The sequence below is a fragment of the Seriola lalandi genome, unplaced genomic scaffold (genome assembly GCF_002814215.2).
Source record: "Seriola lalandi dorsalis isolate HSWRI2012SDOR001 ecotype SW California unplaced genomic scaffold, Sedor1 jcf7180002054795, whole genome shotgun sequence".
In the NCBI taxonomy this organism is placed as follows: Eukaryota; Metazoa; Chordata; class Actinopteri; order Carangiformes; family Carangidae; genus Seriola; species Seriola lalandi.
The window spans coordinates 2594624-2617807 of NW_019525348.1; the positions used below are offsets into that span (position 1 = coordinate 2594624).

At 42.9% G+C, this 23184-nt stretch overlaps 3 protein-coding genes across 3 annotated transcripts; 1 reads left to right on the forward strand and 2 right to left on the reverse strand.

Annotated features, from left to right (window-relative positions):
• Positions 1-82: 82 nt before the first annotated feature.
• Positions 83-8457, reverse strand: mcmbp (minichromosome maintenance complex binding protein). Its single transcript, XM_087179156.1, has 16 exons — positions 8275-8457; positions 7358-7449; positions 7096-7236; positions 6916-6957; positions 6725-6815; positions 6449-6586; positions 5562-5707; positions 5291-5388; positions 5045-5217; positions 2835-2958; positions 2593-2710; positions 2323-2488; positions 2059-2192; positions 1122-1289; positions 893-981; positions 83-548 (listed from the first exon to the last, which is right to left on the reverse strand). The coding sequence occupies exons 1-16, from the start codon at positions 8330-8332 to the stop codon at positions 422-424; spliced, it is 1905 nt and encodes a 634-aa protein (XP_087035282.1). The 5' UTR covers positions 8333-8457; the 3' UTR covers positions 83-421.
• Positions 8458-8830: 373 nt separating this feature from the next.
• On the forward strand, positions 8831-17059 carry sec23ip (SEC23 interacting protein). Its single transcript, XM_023425775.2, has 18 exons — positions 8831-9091; positions 9651-10156; positions 10251-10458; positions 10563-10756; positions 10884-10973; positions 11087-11207; positions 11597-11686; positions 11788-11929; positions 12564-12772; positions 12869-12966; positions 13195-13365; positions 13552-13647; positions 13727-13894; positions 13987-14142; positions 14817-14919; positions 15476-15658; positions 15743-15905; positions 16580-17059. Exons 1-18 carry the CDS (start codon positions 8959-8961, stop codon positions 16659-16661), a joined length of 2913 nt encoding a protein of 970 aa, XP_023281543.1. The 5' UTR covers positions 8831-8958; the 3' UTR covers positions 16662-17059.
• On the reverse strand, positions 16979-21348 carry csgalnact2 (chondroitin sulfate N-acetylgalactosaminyltransferase 2). The gene is given in 9 exon segments (XM_087179157.1): positions 16979-18685; positions 18688-18789; positions 18888-18969; positions 19083-19177; positions 19273-19451; positions 19541-19642; positions 19800-20016; positions 20116-20965; positions 21281-21348. Coding segments are annotated over 8 exon segments (1617 nt in total). The 5' UTR covers positions 20768-20965; positions 21281-21348; the 3' UTR covers positions 16979-18497.
• Positions 21349-23184: the final 1836 nt, after the last annotated feature.

The following is a 23184-nucleotide window of genomic DNA, read 5'->3' on the forward strand; positions in this document are numbered from 1 at the left end:
ATTACCAGGAAGTGTCTGTGCCAGCACGTCCAACAGTTCAACTCTTTATAGATGAAAAGAGAAAAAACTGCACAATGGGAAATTATTCTCCAGACCTCATTACTTTATTTACGCACGTGAAGTAAAAAATAAGATTTTTGGTAAACAGAAATTTTGGTCTGCAGCAACACTGATGAACCGCTGGCATGAACCCCACAGCAGACTGTGGATTTAAGGCAACAATGATACACACTCAGATGTGACTGTATATACAACCTACAATCAATCCTGTAAGTCAAAATATATCCAAATCTAATCAACTCAGTGAACACAACATGAACTATATGGGATATGAAAAACATCTTTATTACAAACTTTTTTTTTTGGAATTTTTTTCAGTATCAAAAAGAAAAACAAAAGCAGTCTCATTTCGTCTGCGTGATCATGGCTCGTTGCCGTTGACGCACTTGTGCTGCTCCATCCGGCTCCTCCGAAGCTCCTCAATGTGTTTGGCTCTGAGCCAGCTGTCTCTGGACAGAGAGGTCTGTCCCAGGCTCAGAGACAACAACCTGCGGACAGAGTGACAGTCAGCCACATCCCACTCACACATATCTCAGCCTGAATAAATTCTAGACGCTGCAAATGCTGCGAGTACATCTCAGCTTCCCTGCTGAGGCAAGTCGTTCAGGCATGCAGCATGTTTCTCTTCTTATTTGCTTGCATTGACCCATGAAGCTACTGTCACCCTGCTTATGTCATATCTGGCATTTCCATTGTTGTCATAATTAATTACTGCTGTGGTTATTTAACACTTTGCCTTTTACAGAATAATTTACAGGCTGTTGTTCTCACTGGATAATAAGGAAAGAAATGCCAAGTCAAGGAGATTATATAAACTTAAATCACAGCCCACCTCGCCACAACCAGCATCCTGTGGAGGTCCTCAGCAGATATGCTCTGGGGGTCATCCTTCCTCATGTCTACAAAGTCATCCTCCACCGACTGAGGACACCAGAAAAGGACAAGCAGTTAAAGGACACTCTAACACATACAGACTTACAGTACATACAGGGCACAACTAATCTAAAGGGAAAAAAATTAAGAAAACAGATGATAAATTCAGTCTGTGTGAAATGTCTCACCTTGGTCAACTCATCAGAGATGCTGTAGTCCAGCAGCCGAGCCACGCTCAGGTAGATCCGGAGCTTGTTCAGCTGTGATGAGGCCTGCGGGTGCATGTGGATGCTGCTCATATACTCCTCCATTTGGGGCACGGCAACCTGAGACTGGAGGTGTATCTGACAGTCTGACTGTGGAGATCCAGAGGAACAGAGATATTGACATTGTGCCACAGCAGAACTTTGAACATAGAGGAGTTGTATGTGTATCTTGTGTTGTTTTGTCCCCCCCCCCCACAGGTGTTGCTATGCAGAAGTAAGCCCTGCCTGATGTGTGCACGCCTCGTTTGGCGTATTCTCAAAGCTTCAGAGCACGCCAGACAGGAGCAAAGCCTCGTTGAGCTGACAGAGAAGCATCTGATCAGCTGGACCCTCCAGCTGCTCATCAGCCAATAGCTGTTCGATGTAAACACGGCCGTGCAGCTCGTGACTTCTAATCAACCCCGGGAGTTGTTTACAGCGCGCTGCCCTTCACTGCTGGACTAATAGATGGCCGGGCCTGACGCCTCTCCCAGGATTGTTCCTGTGGCACACAGCTGACGCCATGGCAACCCATTAGACCAACACACAGGAATAGCACATAGCGCATTCCTCGGGCTGATCGCAACAGAGTGAGACCCGGGGCTAAAGCCTCTGGCTGGAGGGGTAACTGCGGCTGGCCAATGGCAGCTGAGAGGACAGCGTGACGCCGGCTGGAAACAACCTCCAGCGTTTGACACGGCTTGGTCTCATGAGAGGCTGGAGGAAACCTAACCCCACCCCGGCCATGCCGAAGAGGGCGGGGTAGGTTTTTTTTTTTTTTGGTGTTTTTTTTGGAGGGGTGGGGGAACGGTGGGGGGTGGGGTGGGGTGGGGGGGTTTTCTGCCCTGCGGTTTCACGCCTCATCCATCTCTGTCCTCACCGGCAGCAGCGAGCGGCCCTCTGACGCGATGAGCACGTTAATATTGCAGGGGAATTCCATCTGGTGGTAGTTAAAGTCATAATCAACCTTCTGCCACGAGATCACGTTCCCCAGGGCCGTGACGTTACGCACACCTACAGCATCAAACACAAACGCACAGACAGACAGCAGAAGATACAACCTGGTGAGTGTTGACTCTATCAAGCCATGGTAACAGAGTTGGTCCTCTCAGTGTCGCCCTCTACTGGTTTCTAGAGGCCTCACCTGTTGTGTCCAGCTGACCCTGCTCCAGCTTGGTTTCATCCAGGAAGAGGGAGGTGTTTCTGGCCAGCTGCAGCGCTCCGCTCACTAGCCGGTTGGCCACATAGTCCTTCTTAGGCACCAGACGCATCTGGTTCATGTTCTGGAGGCTCATGCCCAGGTAGAACGACTGCATGTGGGGGAAAGAAAAACCCTTTCAATGTCATTTCATTTGAACCAAAAACAAGCAACGAACTGTAGCATTATTGGCTCGGAGTGACAAAGTTCACTGACAGAGGGAACGAGCTGCTGGAGGATCTGGTAGAGGCGCTCAGTGTACGAGGCGACTGTAGGACAGCCGCTCAGGTTCAGGGTGAATTTACCCAGAGGGAGAACATCTCGCCTGGAGTACCTACAAGAAAATCAAAACACAGTGTAGAGTCAAAAAGCTTCTTTGGCTTTGAGGGGAACCCACGACACAAAGACAGGAAGGTTGCTGTTGAACGTTACCGACTGGAATTGTATTTGACACGTACACGTTAGAAATGAGATGCAGAATGAGGTACTCAGCAGCCAGAGCGTCTCCCAGAAGGACATGAGTGAAGTACGTGAGCAGCTCTGCCCTGACAGAGGCCATCTCGCTCAGGGTCGAAGACAGAACTGAGGAGGAAGGACAAAGAGTTAAAAGAAATGCCTCTACGGCAACTTCAGGCCTGCACAGTGAACATTTGCTTCATTCTTCCTCCTCTGGGGAAGCTTTACAAGACAAATCTACTTCAATATAATGACTCCTTTTCTCTGCTCCCACACAGCTGGAGGGCGACGTGATAATGTGACTGTAACTAAGGTTTATGTTGACTCTTGGTTTAAAGCAGTGCGGCACACAGAGATAATCAGAGCACAGGCGCAAGACAAAAAGATAAATGTGATTAAGGCTGAAACTGCAACAACAATTACTTTCATTTACTGATTTACTTCAACTAATCGATTAATCAGAGTCGAAGGTGTCACCTTCTATTGCTTATTGTGCACGTAACCAACAGACTAAGATGATCCTTTGGTGTTAAACTGATATAAAACAGAAGAGAAAAGAAGCTGGGATCAGGTGATGTTAATGATAAATCATTAATTATCAAAATAACTGATGGATAATTTTCTCTTGACAGACTAGTCAATTAACCAACACGTCGTTTCTGTACCAAATGTCCCTGCATGAGGAGCTGAACTCTAACTGTGCACGAATAACAGCATGTGCATCACAGTATGGAAAAAAACAAGCACAACAAGACAATTGGTTTTGTCAGCGGCTGCCAGTCAGTGACGAGGGGCAGACGCAAACAATAATTCAGGCCGGGGATTTGACTCCATCCCAGGCCACCCTCATGCAAGCCATCAGGCCGCTAATGTTGTAGGCTAACCATGTCTGTGGATGTAATTGGTGCCAGACTAATGATCATCCGGGAGAAAAGTTATCCAGATGACAAAAAACTAAAGTCTGTGACTGAGCAACAAATAGCGAATAATTTAATAATTAATCATTTTAGCAATTGCATGTTATTACAGGCGGCTACATGTCCTACTCTTTAGTCATAGCAGTTAATAAAACATTATGTGAAGGGCAGTAGTCCTCCAGTTCTCCCTCTCATCGAGGGTAAAAATCATCACTTTTCCACCCGCTCGTCAACAATGGATAATTATTCTCATTGATGTTTATGATTATTGATGATCATTACCAAAGGTAAACTCAGTGTAGAAAGACAGGGCTGTCGGGTAACTTCATACACAGGTGAGGTGACGCAAGAGGTCTGTCAACTCATTCCTGCCTGTTATATTACCGCTGGTCTAACTGACGCTCAGGCCACCAGATGGGACGTCCACCACTGTTAGTACCCGACCCGACAGGCGTGGCTACTTCAGCTCTATGTAGAGATTCAGAATGAGTTTTGACATTTTCCACCTTTCCTATCTGTGCTGCTGGAGTCATATTACGCACTGTGTGTAAGCTCAGACACTAGGGGGGGATATTTTCTAAGGATTTCGTTTTTAGGCATCATATCGTGTTTATAAAAGGAATACACGCTTGCACTTGCAGTTCCTCAAGTGTCTTGTCTTCCACCAGTATTATACAACCAGTATACAAGTTTTAGAAGTAGAAAATGCTTCTGTGCTCTCTTGCCTTCCAGACATGTGCACCATGTGTCAAAACAGCCTGACAGTTTATGCAAATCAGATGGGCTGCAGCTGGGCTCATTTGCATCTGTGCTCTTGCTGCAGTAATGTAATAACATAAGTTGATTGGCGACATGCTCAGTCTCTCCTGACAGTCTGATCAGTCAGGGTCTGGACATGGAAACAGCACTTCTATTCAAAATCGAGAAATACTCATGATTACCGGCATTTCCAGTTCAGGGATCTACTAATGTTTTAAATCTATTACTGTTGTTAAGTCTTCATCCTGTTTCTTATCGATAAATTTAATTATTTTAGACTGTTTTATCTCATTTTCACTGAACCTCATTGTCACTTTTCTCTCTCCCCAATATTGTAAAACCTTTAAACTGCTTTTTATCATTCATTTTTTATTGTTTGCCCTATATTTTATCTTGTCTTTTAAAGCACATTGTAACCAGGTTTTGAAAGATGCTGTGTAAATAAGGCTTATTATTATTATTCGTCACACACACGAGAGAAAAAAAAGATAAACCTGGTTATCAGGCAGCATTTATCTTCCATTACTTGTACTTACAGGCACTGTTGTCCTCCAAGGTGATGGAGGGCAGCAGGGGGTTGTTGTGGGGCAGCGGCTTGGCGTAGAGCATGTGGAGACGAGGGACGAGCGAGGCAGGCGGGCTGTGCACTCTCTGCTCCGCCGCTGTCTCCATGCACTCTGTGGGGTCCAGGAGGGAGGAGGAGGCGTCTCTGTGTGGACAGGCCGAGAGTGAGCAGGCAGATCACCACCGGAGGGAAATTTAACTGCATGAATGCGTCTTACTTCTCGTCGGCCAGAGCACTGAGAGCAGGGCTGACAGACAGGATCCCGAAGACCTCTAGTGTGTCGTTCAGTTTGAAGTTGTCCCAGTCCTTGTACACCTGCCAACAACACACACATATGTCAGCTTCTGTTTTGCACTCAGGTCTGTAGATAACATGGGCATCGTCTCTGAAATCACCTCTTAGAACAGATGTTTGACTAGAGATAGGTCATCCACCAACAACTGTGTCAAGAGTCCAGGTTACAGTTCCTGTTAGAAACCCTAACACACCTTAACTAAGCAGGAGGGACCCTTCTCTCCTGGCAGGGGGAAGTTGAGGTCGAGATGAGAGGCGGACGCCACCTGGCTGGACGGAGCTTCTGTCTCCTGCCGCTTACAGTCGCCATTCCCGTGCTGTTCTGCAGGACAATGAGGACCTGTGGTGAGAAGAGGAGCAGTCAGCATTTACAGCAACGATCCAGCCTCGGAAAATCTCTAAGATCTAACAATGCATCTAAGACGTTCAATTAATTGAAGGAGTGTTGCCTGAGCCACAACAGAACAGATAGGAAATGAACTGTAGTTTGTCTATGTGAGTGTTGTGGCACAAACATTAAGCTTTAAAGTCTTGACCTTAAACCTTTGGGACTTTTGATCACATGTATCATGAAGATCATGCAATATGCTCAAAAGCTGCACAACAGCTACTCTGAACTGATGGAAGTTTTTAAGTGCTCAGAAAAAACTGAACATCAGTAACAACTGGACAAACTCCACTTGTTGATGAAGATTATGAGACATGATTGAAAGCTTCACAGTAGCTACTAAAGCTTTAAAAAGTCTGGAAACTGTTTTTTTATTCTAACTATCATTAAATTTGACTTTTACAGCAGATGTTTTAGAGAGCTTCGGCAATCACACTCCAGTACAGGTGCACTAAAAAAAAATGAATTGATCCAGGATCAGGATCTGCAGGAAAGGACCACCTCCACCTACACCACCCTTCACCTGGCAGGATGAATTTACATGCATGCAAAATATCTTTATGGAAACAAAGCAAAATAAAAAAACACATCTCTTAAAACACTTTGATAAGTAGTTAAACACTGAATAGACAAAGCCTCTGTTTTGCATTTAGCTACACATTTACATATCTCCACTCTGCAAGCGTCACATACCCGTATGAGGATCCCTCTGTTTCTGCGGCTGTGTGTCCATGTCATCCATGTCGTCGTCTTCCTCGTAGCTTCGTTTCTGTCTGCTCGGCACGTACGAGGTGGAGGGAAGCACTCTTGTTTGGCTGGAGCCGGCATAGCTGTACAACAGAATTAAGGAAAACTACGGGAGGTGGGGTGGGGTGGGGGTAGTATTCAAAAATACTCCCAATAATCAGATGATGCAATGCTCATTTAATCGCCTCCTGTTTGGGGAGTACTTCCACCATGATGAGGATATGTCTTTCACCCAGGGGTTTTCTCCAGGGATTGGCACACAGTAGAAAGTCTGTCTCTCTGCAGTCACAGTGTTTCTGGAGTTAAAATCCACCTGGGGGTAAACGCATGGGTCAATATTTTTAATGACAAAGCTGAAGCTCAACTGAGGCATTTTACGGATGCCATGAATGACTGAACAGAAGCGCACATACCCCACATTCTGTCACATCTTTGTACTTCCCACATCGCAGCACCTGTGGGCAGTCGGACAGTAAAATAAGATGATGATAACATGACGACATCTAACACATTATCAAATGCAAACAACATGTGCTGGACACATTGGATGGCTGTACTTATGCAAAGAGCTGCACAGGAGAGGACTGACTTACTTTAGCGTTTGTAGATGGATCAACAGTCTCATACACTCCCATGAAGAACTCCGGATCGTACATGTCTTGGATTAAACAGCGAAACTTCACCAGGCTGTTGGGCTTCAGGTAGTGCAGAGGCACGTCGTTCAAAGATGGGACCTGCACCAAAACAAAAGTGGTGGTCATTTACAAGTTAAACAGGCTGTGACATTGACGTTTCCAGGCATCTTTTGCATCTTTTTGCATTTAAAAACCGAAAGGATCCCCAGAGCTGCATTACCGAGGTATGGGCATCCTTCTCTTTCAGCCGATCTTTGAAGTATTCAACTGCTTTGGCCTCCCATCCAGAGTTTGGATTGTTCTGGGAAGCAGCTAAAACATCAACAAGAGCATGATATTATTTGTCTTGTAGAGTAGGAAAGAACATGGATTGATCATAATAACTTTGAGAATACTCAAAAAAAATATTAGATTAGCTTTTCCTGTGTATAGAAAAAAAAACAGAACAGTATTTTTATTATTAGAATATATTTCTTAACCTGTAATGTTAAAACATTATTGCTTCAAGAGTTGCTGATGTGACTAATAAAATACACATTAATACTCGCCACTTTATTTCTGTGGGACAAAATACTTCATATCGATGAAATCCCAAGTACTTCAAAAAATGACTCCTTGCGTTTATGGATGGAGGTTTTTTTTTTTTTTTTTTTAACAAATGTCAGGTACCAGTTCTTTTTACTGGTGGATAAAAGGAGCTGCATTGAAAATCATTCATATGTTGTCAATAAATAAATAAATAAATATATATAGCACAAAGTTTCACACACTCTAAAGCTGTGTTTAGGACATTATCGCTTCAGATATCTATATTCGAGCCAAGTCGGTGCAGTCATAGAAGTGAATTTTAAAAGGCTTTAAAATGAAGGATCCATGAATGCCCCATGCTGTAGATTTTCACACAGGTCATCAAACTACACACACAGCTCTTTTTTCATGTAACTACAACGGATGTGTTCAAAGGCAGCAATACAGCAGAGTTGACGATTACAAACCGCAGAAACTTTATTAAGTTATTTGAGAAGCATACACATAATAAGCCTTGTAATTAGCATGGTACGTAGCCATGTAGCTAACAAGCTAGGTTCACGCGTTAACGTTAGCTGTCAAGGAGTGAAGTTCCGGTCTGTCTCTTACCGAACATCCCTTCAACAACACCCAGAGGGTTGTTAATCCAGTCGTGTGTGGAAGGCATCGTTAGCCAGTGACAGAAGTCTGAAGAATATAAAATATATTAGAGTAAAATCTCTGTGAAAACACTTGTTTGTTGACTTTCCACACACACACACAGGATTGCAGAAGTGAGGGCGGGAAATTTGCGTCACCAGTGGAAGAGTGCAGTTCGTTTGTTTTGTATAGCGTGACCGGCCGGAGCACGGAAATATCACACTGGCCACATTACTTACTCTTTTTCAATCGGCTGGGTGTTTAATTTTGATTTGAAGCCGGTGGTTTTCTTGAGCAGAAAATAATTTAATCCGTAGCATAACTTTTCATTTAAAAAAAATATTGTTTTCTTATTTTAGCTCATTTAAACCGATAAAATGTCACCGAGTAAGTAGTCTCTCTCTGGCCTTTAGATGGCAGTAGTGAGAGATACTATTTTTTTTCTCACCACCAACGAACTGCGGTCAAATTACCTGCGTGGTTTTTAGCAGATCTGTAAACAATGTGCCATACTGTTTTGCCTTTCCTTACACCACTAACTACGCTGTAGAGATCAGTAAAATCTGTGTGGGCGGGGCAAAAAGAGCTGTTTGCAGAGCCGAGCGTGTACTGCCTGCCTGCTCCGGTAGTGGCTACGTGTAATTCTAGGGGAAAATGGCAGATAGAAAAAATAATAATGTTCCCAACACCGGTGCTAACTTGCTGTTTAGCGCCGCTCCCGAGTTTAACTTCAATTTGCCCTTCATGCCAGTGAGTCAGGCCACTGGTCCGGCGGTGCTGTCAGGAGGTGAGAAGAAACAGCGACGGGGGAAATGTCTAAACATTAGCTGTGTCCTTAGCAGGCTAAGCTAGCTAGCCAGCTAGCTAACCGAGGTTTCTGTGCTGCTGTCAGCTGTTATTCAGTGTAAAAGAAAGAGAAACGGAAAGAAACAGTGTGTCTGAGCTGTCAGCCGTTTGTCAGGCTGGGTTTTCTAACTGACAGCGGTATGTTTTGGTCACACTGCCCCTGTCTGATGTGTTATTACATGAAGAGGATGTACAGTTATTTAGGAGAGTCACATTATTATCAAAACATTTCTCGGCTACATCCTTTCCCTGAGTTAACTGTCCATTTAAAGTCCTATTTTAGACTTTTGAAGGTGTCGTGTTGGGCTCTGGGGGGTGTGATGGGCTTGTTTCTCTGTTTTCTACACTTTAAATGATTTTGAAGAAATATTAGCTCCAGCATTACTGTTATATCTACAGTTCTCCTCTCCGTGCTGTGTTTAAGTGTGCCAAGTGTTTTGTATTTGTATGTGTTGCACTGTTCAAATGTCGCAGCTTTACTTTGTTTTGATGTCCATTAGATGATTCCACTGATGTGGGAGAAGAAGACAGCTTTCTAGGTCAGACCTCTGGGAATGGACCACCCCCCTCTACATTCAACTACTTTGCCAGCCCTGTAACCAGCAGTGATCCATTTGCATCCATCGGCCAGTCGCCATGCCCACCTCCGGCCCTGTCAGCAGCTCCGACAACTTCAGGCCCGGTTTCTGTTCCCAGCAGTGTCAGCATGGCTCCACCACCGCCTGCAGGCTCACAGATGAACCCTGCTCCTCCAGCGTTTGGCAGTGCAGTTTACCAGAGCCCTATGGGACGTCACACTCCTCCCCCCACAACAATGACCCCACCGCCTCCACAGATGCAGCCACAGAGTCATAACCCGTACCGACACACCCCCACCAGCAGCAGAGCCAGTCCTTATATTCCAGCTCCAGAGATCCTGCCACCAATGCACACACCTCAGCAGAATCCCTACTCTCTCAGCTCTCCACCACAGACATTCCCACTGTCAGGACCCACATTCACTAAGGTAAACATAAGCTAATCAGTGACTCTATTGGATTGTGTTTATCAGATACTTGATTAAGATAGATAGATAGATTTTTTTCTTCTTCTCTCTTCAGCCTCCTCCCACACAGATTCAAGCGCCTCCACCTACAGTTGCCACTGCTGGAGCGATAGTTCCCGCTGGCCCCATGATGCCATACAACTATAATGTCTACGAACCTGTTCAGCCTCATTGGTTCTATTGCAAGCAAGTGGAGTCAAAGAGCATCTGGCTTCCTTTCAGTATCATCGACTCCCTTCAGCTAGAGGAGACGTACAACTCAGGTATGATGTTTTTAGAACCTCTAACCTTGGCAGTGCTGCTACTCTCACAACTCAGTGAAACTGTGACCTGCTCTGAAGCTGTTGTGGCCTTTCTGCTCTTCCAGTTCAGCCAGACCCAGAAAATGTGATTGTGCGAACGGACGGAGGGCGTTACGACGTGCAGCTCTATGACCGCATGCGGAATCCTGTGTACTGGGAGGAGGAGCCTACAGAGGTCCGGCGCTGCAGCTGGTTCTTCAAAGGGGATACTGATAGTCGCTTTATCCCTTATTCTGAGGAGTTTAGTGACAAGCTGGAGGTTCGTTTCACTTCTACGTTTGAACAGAAGCATATGTTGTGTTAGTAAAACATATAATATATAAATATATATATATATATATATATATATAAAATAACCATATATACATGTGTTTTTACACACACAGACAGAATATAAGAAAGCTGTATCTACCAACCAGTGGCACCGTAGACTGGAGTTCCCGTCCGGAGAAACCATTGTCATGCACAATCCGAAGGTAAACATTTGTCTGATTAGTGCTAAGTGGTGGCTGTGATGATTAATCCTGTTAGTTTGTGAGTGGTGATGATTGTTGATGAGTGGTGATGATTGTTGTCTTTGCCTTTGTAGGTGATTGTGCAGTTTCAGCCCTCCTCCATGCCAGATGAGTGGGGCACAACTCAGGACGGGCAGACAAGGCCCAGAGTGGTGAAGAGAGGGATTGATGATGACCATGATGAAGTGCCTGATGGTAGTGACGCTCCCCTTGTTAGCTTGTACTGTACCATTTTAGACCACCTGTGTAAATGCAAATAAACTTTAAACTCACAGATTGAACCAGGAAGCTGAGATAGTTCCAGAGAAAAATAGATTGTTAGGTCACTATAAAGGGAGATAAGGCATTTCAAAGTACATTAGAGGAAGTGCCAGACATCATAATCTGTTTTATGAGGGAAAATTAATTCATATTCATCTGTGAGATGTAATTTAGTGTTTAGTTGTAAATGTTATGCAGCTTAATTGTAATTTAACACAGTTCAGATTTTAGGTGCAAGGTATCAGCAGCAACTGTGTAGATCAGTCGGTAAATTCAAATTCAACATCATCATGCATCATGCACATCATGTGCATCTTTTCCAGGCGAGCTCCCCAAAGTGGATCATCTTGTGTTCATGGTTCATGGAATCGGTCCCGTGTGTGACCTGAGGTTTAGGAGCATGGTCGAGTGTGGTGAGTGCAGTCATGTACATCATGTATCATGTTTGCCAGTACTGGTGTAACCTCCACAGTGACATTTTATATGAAGTAAACTAAAATCTTTGTGTTTTCAGTGGACGACTTCCGCAGCGTGTCACTGAAGCTGCTGCACAGTCACTTTAAGAAATCGGTGGATGAGCACGCCATCAGCAGGGTGGAGTTCCTACCTGTCCAGTGGCACACGGCTCTACACGGAGACGCCACTGGGGTGGACAGGTGAGGGGAAGCAGGTTTACACACACTGTGTTTTTTTTTTTTCAAAATTATCATCAATTTGCCAACGCAGATCGTCCATTAGGATCCATTAGGTTCAGGTATCGAAAGTTATAAAGCATTAATTGTATAAAAGAATGTTGTTTTTATGGAAGGACTGGACTTATTCCATGTTTTCTTATTGTTAACAAATCCTGTGAAAACACAGCAATGCATTTGCCTGTTTTAAAAAGACTAATTTCCTACTCTAGTTGGCCACTGTTTTTTTTTTTTTTTTGCCAAACAAGAGAGAGTGCATTTGTTGGGGACTATTTTCAGCTGTGGATTAACACTTATTTGGTGCTCTAGTGATGCTATTTATAGCAGTGGGACAGCATGGGATTGAGTGAAAACAAACTACTGTGTTTGTGTTTATGGTCATGAAGGAACACGTCACTCAGCACAGCAAGATGTGTTATAAATAGTTTTTGACAACAGTGGAGCTCTGTGGCTCAGAGGAATAACACACAGCACTTGTTAGAAGACAAATCTAATGTTCATTTTTCATAGGATTTGTTAACAATAGGAAAAATATAGAATATCACCAGACTTATCCTGTAATAGACTTCATTAATAATAGACTGATTTCTCTTTGTAGGAGGATAAAGAAGATCACCTTGCCCAGTACTGGACGGTTACGTCACTTTACAAATGAGACTTTGTTAGACGTGCTTTTCTACAACAGTCCCACTTACTGCCAGACCATCATGGACACAGTTGCTCTAGAGATTAACAGACTTTATGCCCTGTTCATGAAGAGGAACCCAGACTACAGAGGAGGAATGTCAGTGGCTGGACACAGTTTAGGTATTAAAGCAGTTCAGTAGCTTCAGCACCTCTGGTCTGTGTTTTCTCTTCTGTTTTTCACCTGCATTGTGTTTTTTCTCTACTCTGGACTCGCAGGTTCCCTGATTCTCTTTGACCTACTTTCAAATCAGAAGAACGGCTCTCCTGCACTGGGCATGCCAGTCATGCCCACTTCTAATGGAGACACCAAACAGGTCAAACACCAGTTAATTGAATTCATTGAAAATATACAGTAACATGCCATCTCTTCTCCTGCTAATCAGATTTTGAAATTAAGAGACAGTGTATTTATCTCCCCACTGAATGGGACACATGTAATAATTGGATCAACATTTTCAGATCTTTGGCATCCTAATGTACATAATGGATCAAATCAAAATAATGTTACACTACATCATTGTCAGTTCTCCTTCTCATATCAGGCGGCAGCTCCTGTTACACAGGCTAATAACACCGCCACTCCTCCGGCTGTAGAAGAGGAGGCCAAAGAAGACGGAGAGGAGTTAGAGGATCTGTCTGCTGTGCTGGAACATCTGGGCCTGTCGGAGTACAAGAGTACCTTTGATGAGGAGAAGATTGACATTGAATCTTTTGTAAGAATAAAATAAGCTTTGGTTTGTAAGAAAAATGAATCTTGGTCATGGAGGATTATTTTGAAAGCTGATAACATTTAAAAATTGGAAAGTAATTTAAGAACAGCCAGGTTTTCTGATGTCTTCCCGTCATTCTTAGAGGATAGGCTGACGGTTTAATTGTGTCCCTTTCTCATGTTCTTTTAGCTCATGTGCACAATTGAGGACCTAAAAGAGATGGGAATCCCACTGGGTCCCAGGAAGAAGATTGCCAAGTTTGTCAAAGAAAGAGTGATGAAGCAGGTGAGTTTGTCTCCCGAGTTTTTGTGCAGCTTGCAAACCAGTGGTGATGACTAACACAAGCTTTTTGTCTTGTCCACAGGCAGCTCAGGAGAAGAAAGCAGAAGTGAAAGAGGTCAGTCAGGCTGCAGCACCACCAGCGGCAGCAGCTGAAGCTCTCCCTGACCCCACTGTAAAGAAGCTTCCTGTGGGCAGCACCGTCTCCTCCGTCCACGTCGACTACAATTACTTTGAAGTTGGTACTGGACAGGTAAATGTAACTTAACACACAAAGAGGGGGATTGTTAAAGTTGTTAAAGATTCTGAATTTGACTTGACATTTAATAATAACTTGTTCTGCAGGTGTCAGTGGTGTACCACTCTCTGGACTTCGAGCCAGTGAATTTCTTCGCCCTGGGTTCTCCAATCGGCATGTTCCTGACGGTCCGAGGGCTGGAGAAGATCGAGGAGACGTACCAGCTGCCCACGTGCAAGGGATTTTTCAATATTTACCATCCGGTACGCAGCTCCTTCAGCCTGATTAAGCTACAGATGCATGAATGTTGTTTGCCCACTTGACATGTAGCTCATTTTTATTGTTTTTGGTTGCAGGTCTGCAGATATTCCAGTGTGCAAAGGCATTTTATTCATTCACAATCAGCTGTAATCATAAAAAAAATTGGCTTGGCTGGGTATCGAACTTTGGTACTTTTATGGGCCGACTAAACTGGTTTGATGCTATCGAGGATCGTCACTCATTCCATACTAAATGTTGATACCTAAGGAGGAAAATCTCACCAGGGTCAGTTAGCCAATCAGCATGCAGCATGCTTGGAGTAAGCTCTAGTAATGTTTGTGATTGGCTGTTTATTTACACAAACACATTTGAATGACACCAAGCTTAAAAATAAAATTAAAGTAAAACTTCTGTAATGTGTTTTTTAATTTTCTTTTTGTTAAAATAGATTTGATAAACTGGTATCAAAAAAAGTATCGTTAAGAATCAGTATTGAAGTCAAAGTATCAGTATCAGTACCGATATTGAGAATTTTTGAACGATACCCAGCCCTGCATAAACATTTAGCACTTAACCCCACCTGTCCACACATTAAATGCTGTGTGAGAAAATACAGATCAGTGTAGCTGAGTTCCTTTCTGCGCTACCCTTTGTTAGTTTCATTATTTTCTTTCAGTTGGACCCAGTGGCATACAGGATCGAGCCCATGATAATTCCGGACTTGGACTTGAAGCCTGTTTTGATCCCTCATCACAAAGGAAGGAAGAGGCTTCATCTTGGTAAATTTCTGCTTGCATCACCTCAGATAACGATGCCGCTGTTGTCATTGGTTTAAACATATTTGATCAGCTACAAGTGAATTAAAGCATGTCATAAGCTTAAGCTGAGTTCTTGAAGAGTGTTTGTACACGTTGTCTCCTCAGTTCAGTCCTCTCTGCCCCATATGGGTGGGGTGCCCTAATTTGTGTGGTGGCAAAATACAAAGAACCTATTCTTACAGTGAAACAGCTATACCACAGTAAAATGGCAAAACAGATTGAACAGTGTTTTCTCTCTCTTGGTTCTGCAGAAAAATATAAGATGAATGTCAATGTGAAGTTTCTCTTGTTTTTTTTTTAGACTGAAATGTTAACTCTGAGAAGAAGACAGTTGGTCTTGTTTCTTCTCTGTTTAATTTTCTAGACACCAGATGTAAAAGTAGTAAAATAAGTATGTTTTTTTCAGTTTTGCTCTGCATATAGATATTTAATAAAATATATTTAAAAAAAATAACATGTTATATGTGAAAAGCTTTATCATGCAGATGGATGAAGTGGTGGATGTCTTGTGTTTCAGAGCTGAAGGAGAGTCTCTCCAGGATGGGCTCAGACCTGAAGCAGGGATTTATCAGCTCCCTAAGGAGCGCCTGGCAGACGCTCAACGAGTTCGCTCGTGCTCACACCTCGTCTGCCCAGCTCCAGGCTCAGCTGGCCATGGTGGCCAATCAGATCGAAGAAGAGGAGAAGCAAGCGGAGGAAGGTGAGTTTCTCTGATGTGTGACCTTTGAGCCATGTTGTTTCTGTATTGTGTGTGATTAGTAACATCTATTCTTATTTGTTGCAGAGCACAAGATCCCAGAGAGCCCTGAGCCACAGAGAGAGGAGGAGCCTCAGGTGAAGGTCGGGATGCTGAATGGAGGGAATCGCATCGACTACGTCCTGCAGGAGAAGCCCATCGAGAGTTTCAATGAGTACCTGTTTGCCCTCCAGAGTCATCTCTGCTACTGGTAAAGAGAACTTTATTTCATTATGGCTTTTTAACACTGCCCAGATTTTTAACATCCCATATAGTATAAAGGTAGATTTCCATGTTTATATTATAAAGCAGGTCTAGGTTTTACATTAATACTGTGAAAGTATCAAAGCGCTCAGTCCACAGAGAAATGCACACAGCCTGTATTCAGAAACTGAACCTTAAAACCAGCCGTCAGGACTTCTGTAACTTTGTGATGTCACAAGCCTCAGCCATCAGCCTAGCCTCAACTAACGCTAACCCATTATCTCTTGCTTTTGGACCTTTGGTCTCACAAAGACATGTGAAGACGTCACCTTGGCCTTTGGGAAACCGATGGGAACTATTCAGTGTTTTCTGATGTTTTATAGATGAAATGATAAATCAATAATGAAAATAATAGTTTTGTCGGAGCCTTAATTGCAACATTTTAAGAAAACCTCTTCTAAGTTAGTCACACACTTTTTACTACAGATAACCTTAAGTTGTTTAAAAAAAATGACATTTGTAAATAATCAAATTTCTGCCGCTGTATAATTTTCAGATTCTCTGGTTTTCAAATAGGCCTGATATAAAATTCATGACGACTGAATCCCCGTTTACATCTGCAGCTCAACCACTTTACCTGCTGACAGATGAAGGTGTATTAACACATTTGTTATTTTCCAGGCAATCTGAAGACACCGCTCTGCTCATTCTCAAACAGATCTACAACACCATGGGGATCCATCCGGAGCAGCTAGCACATTAATACAATGAAGTACCTGAGATGAAAATAAGCCTGTCTGAAACTTTCCCATTTGGTTTATTTCATGTCAGTTCTCCTGGATTTTGATTATGCTTTTTCTATTTTTTTTCCTTTCATTTTCTATTCATGTAGTTTATTGTATACAGATGAATAATACAATTGTATTATGCCATTTGTCTTAAATTAAGAAACATGCGAATGAGCTAGTTAATTCAAAGATACTTGACGAGTTTGATATTACATTTTTATAGCATAAATTATAGAACTGGTCAAGTTTACTGAAAATATGTATCATTAAAATCAAATGCAAACAGCCGAAATAACATAGCAGCAGTTAATGCAGCCTTCTGTAAGTTTTATTTCATGGACAAAATGTCAAAATAAATCATTTCCTTGCACAAGTTCTGTTTGAATTGTTGTGAACTGCTGAGAGGAAGACATGGAACATTTCTCCTGCAGGACGAGGAGACATTAAGACTATCTACAAAAAGCTGGAATATCTGCAAAAACATTGATTCAAAAATAATTACAGTACAGGATGAGAGGCAAGAAAAACCTGCTTTCTTTGTGAGAAAAATAAAGCACTTCTTGCCTGCTCCACCAAAGCTGTACTCATGAACGTTACACCTCTCACCTGTGACTGCGCCCCTCGGCTGCAACATCCTCCCTCAATATGAAATGGAGTAAAATTAACAAGCTCCAACACAGCTCCAGACATTATCAAAACAATCGCTTCAACATTTCATGTCACTTAAAGCATGTAGGCACGTACGACAAAAGTATTCAAGTCACGTGTACGAAACAAAGGAATATTTAGAAAAGTATTTACAATAGTGGCTGTAACATTCAATCTCAGCCCAGTATTAGGACTCACAGCGCTGTGAGCGAGTACCACTCGGCAGAAATGACAGGTCTGTTATTTGGACAATTATACTGGTTATCAGAGTCCTGATATCATAGTGCTGCATGCTATAAGCAGATCTCTGCTCCTGGCTCTTTCACTATTTGATCAACATGCTTCTTTGTTAAACCGACCACTTGGAAACTCATCAGCAAAACAAGATAGTGACCGACTGTCACATAAAACACGCACAAAAAGGTCCCTTTTTTTACCACGATGCCAACCTATATATATTTATATATATTATTAACAGAACAGTATGGCTCCATAAACAACTGCTAATATACTGTTTAAAGTGAAAGATTGCTTTGATCTAAAGTTGATAACCAGCAGAAATTTACTGGTTCTTGTAGGTTCGACTTACATTTTTTTAACTTCCTTTTGAGAAAGTGCAGCTTTCAAACTTTCATTTTTCAATTAAAAAGCCATTCCAAACGCTGACAGCTGGTTGGGCTTGTCTGACACACTTTTGGAAGACGCTAATCATCTGAAACAGCTGGAATCTTCCGGCTGACGTCACATTCAGCAGCGGAGAAGGTGAAGGAACTGGTTTACAAGTCGGGTGCCATGTTTGAAGCAGGTAGGATGGCTTAATAACTGCATGCTTATTCAAATGACTGCAGTATGTAAAAACACAATGTCAACATAAATCCAAGAGATATATTACTTGTTCTACACGTGTAACTTTTCCTTCAGCAGGTTAAATGTTACTCATTTGATCATGTGCTTGTGTTTGATTCTGCTGTAGCTCGTCAATAAGAGTTGTACCATGTTGTGAAGTTTTACATTGATCAACGTTTTTTGTACATTCATTTGTCTACAGCTGTGCAGTGAAATGCAGAAGGATCCATGTAAACACGTCTTTGCTGTAATGTGTTAATATTGTCAGCACCTCTCAGTCTTAACGTTGGAATGACGTCGGGTGGGCGGAGCCTTGCTTAGTCCTCTGTTTTGCTCTGAGTCTTGAAAGCCTGTTTGCGCAGGTGCGCCTCGATCTCCTCGCGGAAAACCAGCATTCCCAGATGAGAGTGGGAGGCCTCGTTCATGGCTTTGGACTGGATGCACATGCGGTACTGCTCGGGCGTCAGCTCGTCCGCACACTGCTTCTCGTGCCACAGGTGGAAAGGCCGGACACCGGAGTCCGGATCACGATCAGGTCGCTCCGAAGATACTTCCTGTACAAGTGGACGTCTTCCACACCCCAGCCTTTCACCTCCAGATCAAACCCTCCTGGAGGAATAAAATCCATTTGCAAGATGTTAACAACAGAATCATGAACAGCTTTTGAGTTTCATTTGAGTATTACTTATCAAATGATCAGTCCTTACCAATATTTAGAAAATCTGAGCGATACTGACACGTCATTCCAAATCCAAAATCTCTCCAGAATCCAGCGTCCTTTTTGTGAATCTGAAGTGAAACAGATGACCACTTACACGTCAACACCAAACCTTTGGCTGAAGTTTTATATGAATAAAAAAGCATCTTTCCACATGTTACATGTGAACTTTCACAGTCCTTACCAGTTGGAGTTCAATGGGTGGAGCCAGCTCCAAATTTCCATAGACAATGGCAGGATTGTACAGACTGAAAACCACTGGATAGAAGACTTTCTTGTCTACAACACAGAAACACAGAAAGTATTTTCATCCTGAAAAAGTTCAGACAGACTATACATCTGATAAATCGGAGAAACAGCATGATAAAACCTACTCGGAGCAGCGTGGAGACGACAGGTGTTTAGGAACTCAAGTGTAAAATGGATGTCGACGTCACAAAAAAACATTAGGACGTCGCCTTTCTTCCAGGCGTGGGCTCCGATGTCCAGACCCCGACCTCGTGAAAACTCCTCGTTCACTGGGATCAGGGTGTAATTGGAGAAGCTCTCCTCCCTGACATATAACATAATTCATATAACATATCAGGCACATGAACAGTAGCACAAGCACATGGAAAGCAGTTTCTCAGCAAGAGGACCGACCTTGACATTTTTTCCAATGATGACTTCGCCTCCTGTAGACCTTCCTGCCCAAAATAAACCACTGTGAGATGCACTCGTCTGTCCTGCTGTATGCACACCTCCCTGAAAACGTATATTATCCATTTGTCAAATTAATTACAAACACACACTGTAAGGTTTGATCTTATTTCACAACAGTGATGAAAACCAGGCCAAAATGTCAACAACTGAACATGCTGGATCATGTGAAGCAGGCAGCAGGTTTCTGACTCAGTCTCACCTGAAGTTGTGTAAGAACTGTGAGAAAGTTTCTACTCTGCCCGCCAGCGGCACGATGATGTTAATAATCATTCCTGATGTTTCTACAGATGTGCTCCTGACTTTCATTAAGGGACCAAAAGGCCTGAAGAGCGTGACATGGCGGAAGCTGCTGGATTCCTCTTTGGCAAAGAAGAGCTCGTAAAGTGTCCCTTTGTCTCGCTCTGTCCTGTACAGTCCTGCCAAACAAAAGAATATGGAAAACAATGCTACACTGAGAACTTATCAGCTACACTCATTATCCTATACTTTGAACTTAGGTAGAAAGTGTGTCTTACCCTCAGTAAAGTGACCCTCTGTGTAGGTTTGTCTCTGCATCGGCATGTCGTCCTCCACGCCGTCCTCCTCATCAGGGTTGTTGATAATGTCCAGCGCGGCCTCGATGACCTCCACCAGCTCATCCCTGCGATCTTTGCGGACAGGTTTCTCCTCCGGGTGCCGCGTCAGCCCCATCTCCAGCTGATACACCTTGGATGAGGTGAAACTCTCAAAGGGCACCAGGGCGTACTCGCTGGGCAGGCGCGCCCCTGTGTTGACCTCAGCCTTGTCGATCTGAGAGTGCAAGTACTCCAGCAGATCTCCCGGCTCTTGGTCTTTAGCGTCAGCCAGGCCCTGCACCCCGGGGAGCTCCTTCTTGTCCTGCAGGAGCTTCAGCTTCTCACTCATTTCCTGCAACTCCTGCTTGAGCTGGGCAATCTGGCGCTTGAGACTGGCGGCACGGTTTAGGTGACGCTCCTCCTGTTCCTGCAGCAGGGCCTGGTAATACTCCTTTCCATAGGTCTCTCCTGCTAGCCCGGGCAGGACCAAGCTGACGTCTGCCGGAGGTGTGCACTCCAGCAGGTACGCAAACAGCAGCAGCACCAGCAGCAGGAAAAGCCCCAGGAAGAGCCAGCGGACCCGGCCCTGGAGCGGCAACCCCCGCCTGGGCATCACGCTCACATACAAGCTATAGCTGCAAAGTCTGCATTCCCTTTCCCCTCAGATCACATTACTTACAATATGTTTCTGCACACCACCTTCTAGATTTGGAGGGCCACTTATGTCATTTTCTGTGAAGGTCGCAGCACTTGGCTCCAATGAATCAGAGTCTTCAAACATTGGTCCTGTGGGAATCCATGCAATGATCACCTGGGAAAAATCACACAAATCCACAATAAGACAAAAAAAAAATTTAACATAAAAGGAACCTTCATGAAGTCTTAGATAAAATGTTCTGGTTCAGATTAAAACACCAGGGATCAGCAGACAATCAGAAAATAACATTGTGTTACCACTCAGTCAACCTTAGTAATCAACCAACGTGCCACTGACAATTTAATTCAATCAATTAATAAAACATTTTTTTTCTAACAACATGTTCAATAAATGGCAAACTTCTACGAAGACTTTACTTTTTAAAGATTTCAGATTTAAACCCGAAGAAAGACAGACATGAGGAATTACCTACACCTGGGCTGTCCTCGCTAGCACACGGCGACTAGCTCTCTGCTAAACAACAGTACAGAGGAAACTGATGGGCAAGCTTTTCTAGCAAGCTGCTAACGCTTGACTTCCGGTTAAACAGTTTCCTCTTCAAAATAAAAGCTCAACACTCTCCGCTATGCAACAAACAATTTAGTGCCAAGGGGAATCTTGTAGAGAAAGATTGTAACATGAGGACAAAATGTACAAAACAGCCACAGTACTGAAGGTTGTTTTACTGATAATCTTGGTATTTACAGATATCTTTTCTGAATGGTTTCTTCAGTTCTAATGTCAGGCAAAAAATCCTCAGTATCTATCCTAGCCTCATCTTATCCACCACATACCACACACAATTGTTTCTTGAAGGTCACGCAAACCTACAGCTCCAGCCCTCAGCACACAAAGTAATCCTGACAACCACAGGCATCACCTGGCCTCACAGGTGTAAATCAGTCTCTAGACAGCTCTAATGAAAACCAGCAAGGTGCTGAGTCCAAAGCACCAGCTGGACACCATTGCTCTAACATTTCAAGAATCTACAGTAGTTATCAAATCATTTCTTTGCAGCTTGACAGCAAAAGTGAAAACTGAAATTAAAACAATATATACATGTATACTGATCTTGGGGTTGCTCGTAGCGTTTTGGCAATTGTATTTTGATGCTTTGGCAACATTGTTTTTTTTTTTTAAACTTTCAAGCCAATTAAGTTCATTTGAATTTGACAGCTTATTTTACCTAAATATTTCCCTTTTCTAGTCCAACACTGTGTTTCCTCATGAAAAGGAAATTTTAATGCCATGGTCCATACAGACTTTCAGGGTTAGGGTTGATGTTAACTTGCCACAAAATCAAATATAAATACTTAATTAATAAAGCATGACCTGAGACATTTTTGAGAATATAACTACTAACATAAAAAAATATTATTAATACCCATTCTGCTAAGTCTCAAGATTTTAACCAGTCAATAAAAGAGGAACCAATAACAAAATCTGAACTTTAAGAAATACTTGTTGGGCTATTTTTCATGCAGAATTTAAGTGAGCCAGGGAAAAAGGAAGTCATATTTTGCAAGGTGCCCATATTTCTCCCAAAGTACGGTCCGCAAACAGAGACAGACATTAAGCCTGCAGAGTGTAAACTTCAGAAGAGACAGAGCATAGCACAAATCAAGTCTGTTACACATGGAATTTTATGTTCATGCTGAACTACATGGGAGGATTTCTGCTTTGAAATGTCAGTGACTTTAAATAGCAATCTCTGCGGCTTCGTCCCTTTCTTTCAGTGTGTAACACCCTCCTATGCTAAAAAAAAATCACATGAAACTCCCAGTTTAGTCATAACATCGGTACAACAGATAATGTTTTACAGAAAAAAGGACAAGGATGAAGAAGCTACAGTAAACTTTCACAGTGATACCATCACATTGGTATGAATGTCTCCTCTGTCTAATGGCAACAAACTCAGACTACACATTCATACATCAACAGGGACTCATAAATTCCAGTGACTTCACTTTACTGTTCCTAGATTATTAGACAGCGTCTGTTGTGGTTACCATAAGAAATTATGCCTGATGCCTCAGTTAAAATGATCAGATCTGCTTTGTCATGAGTTTCAATGATTGGAAAGACCATCTCAGACTGGCTTGTTGCCTTGTTTATCATACAAAGTACAACTATACACAGTGAAGTTAATATTAAGCAGTGCGGCACACACATATTTTGGTGATAACAACTGTGTCACAGTGGCCATTATTCTGTAATATAAATTGCACTGTAGCTATTTTGCACTGATACGTGAAAAGTGGTACCTGGGTAATCTTCAGCACAATCTGTCCCTCTGGAAATTGTGACAGCAAACATTTCGTGTACACTTATTT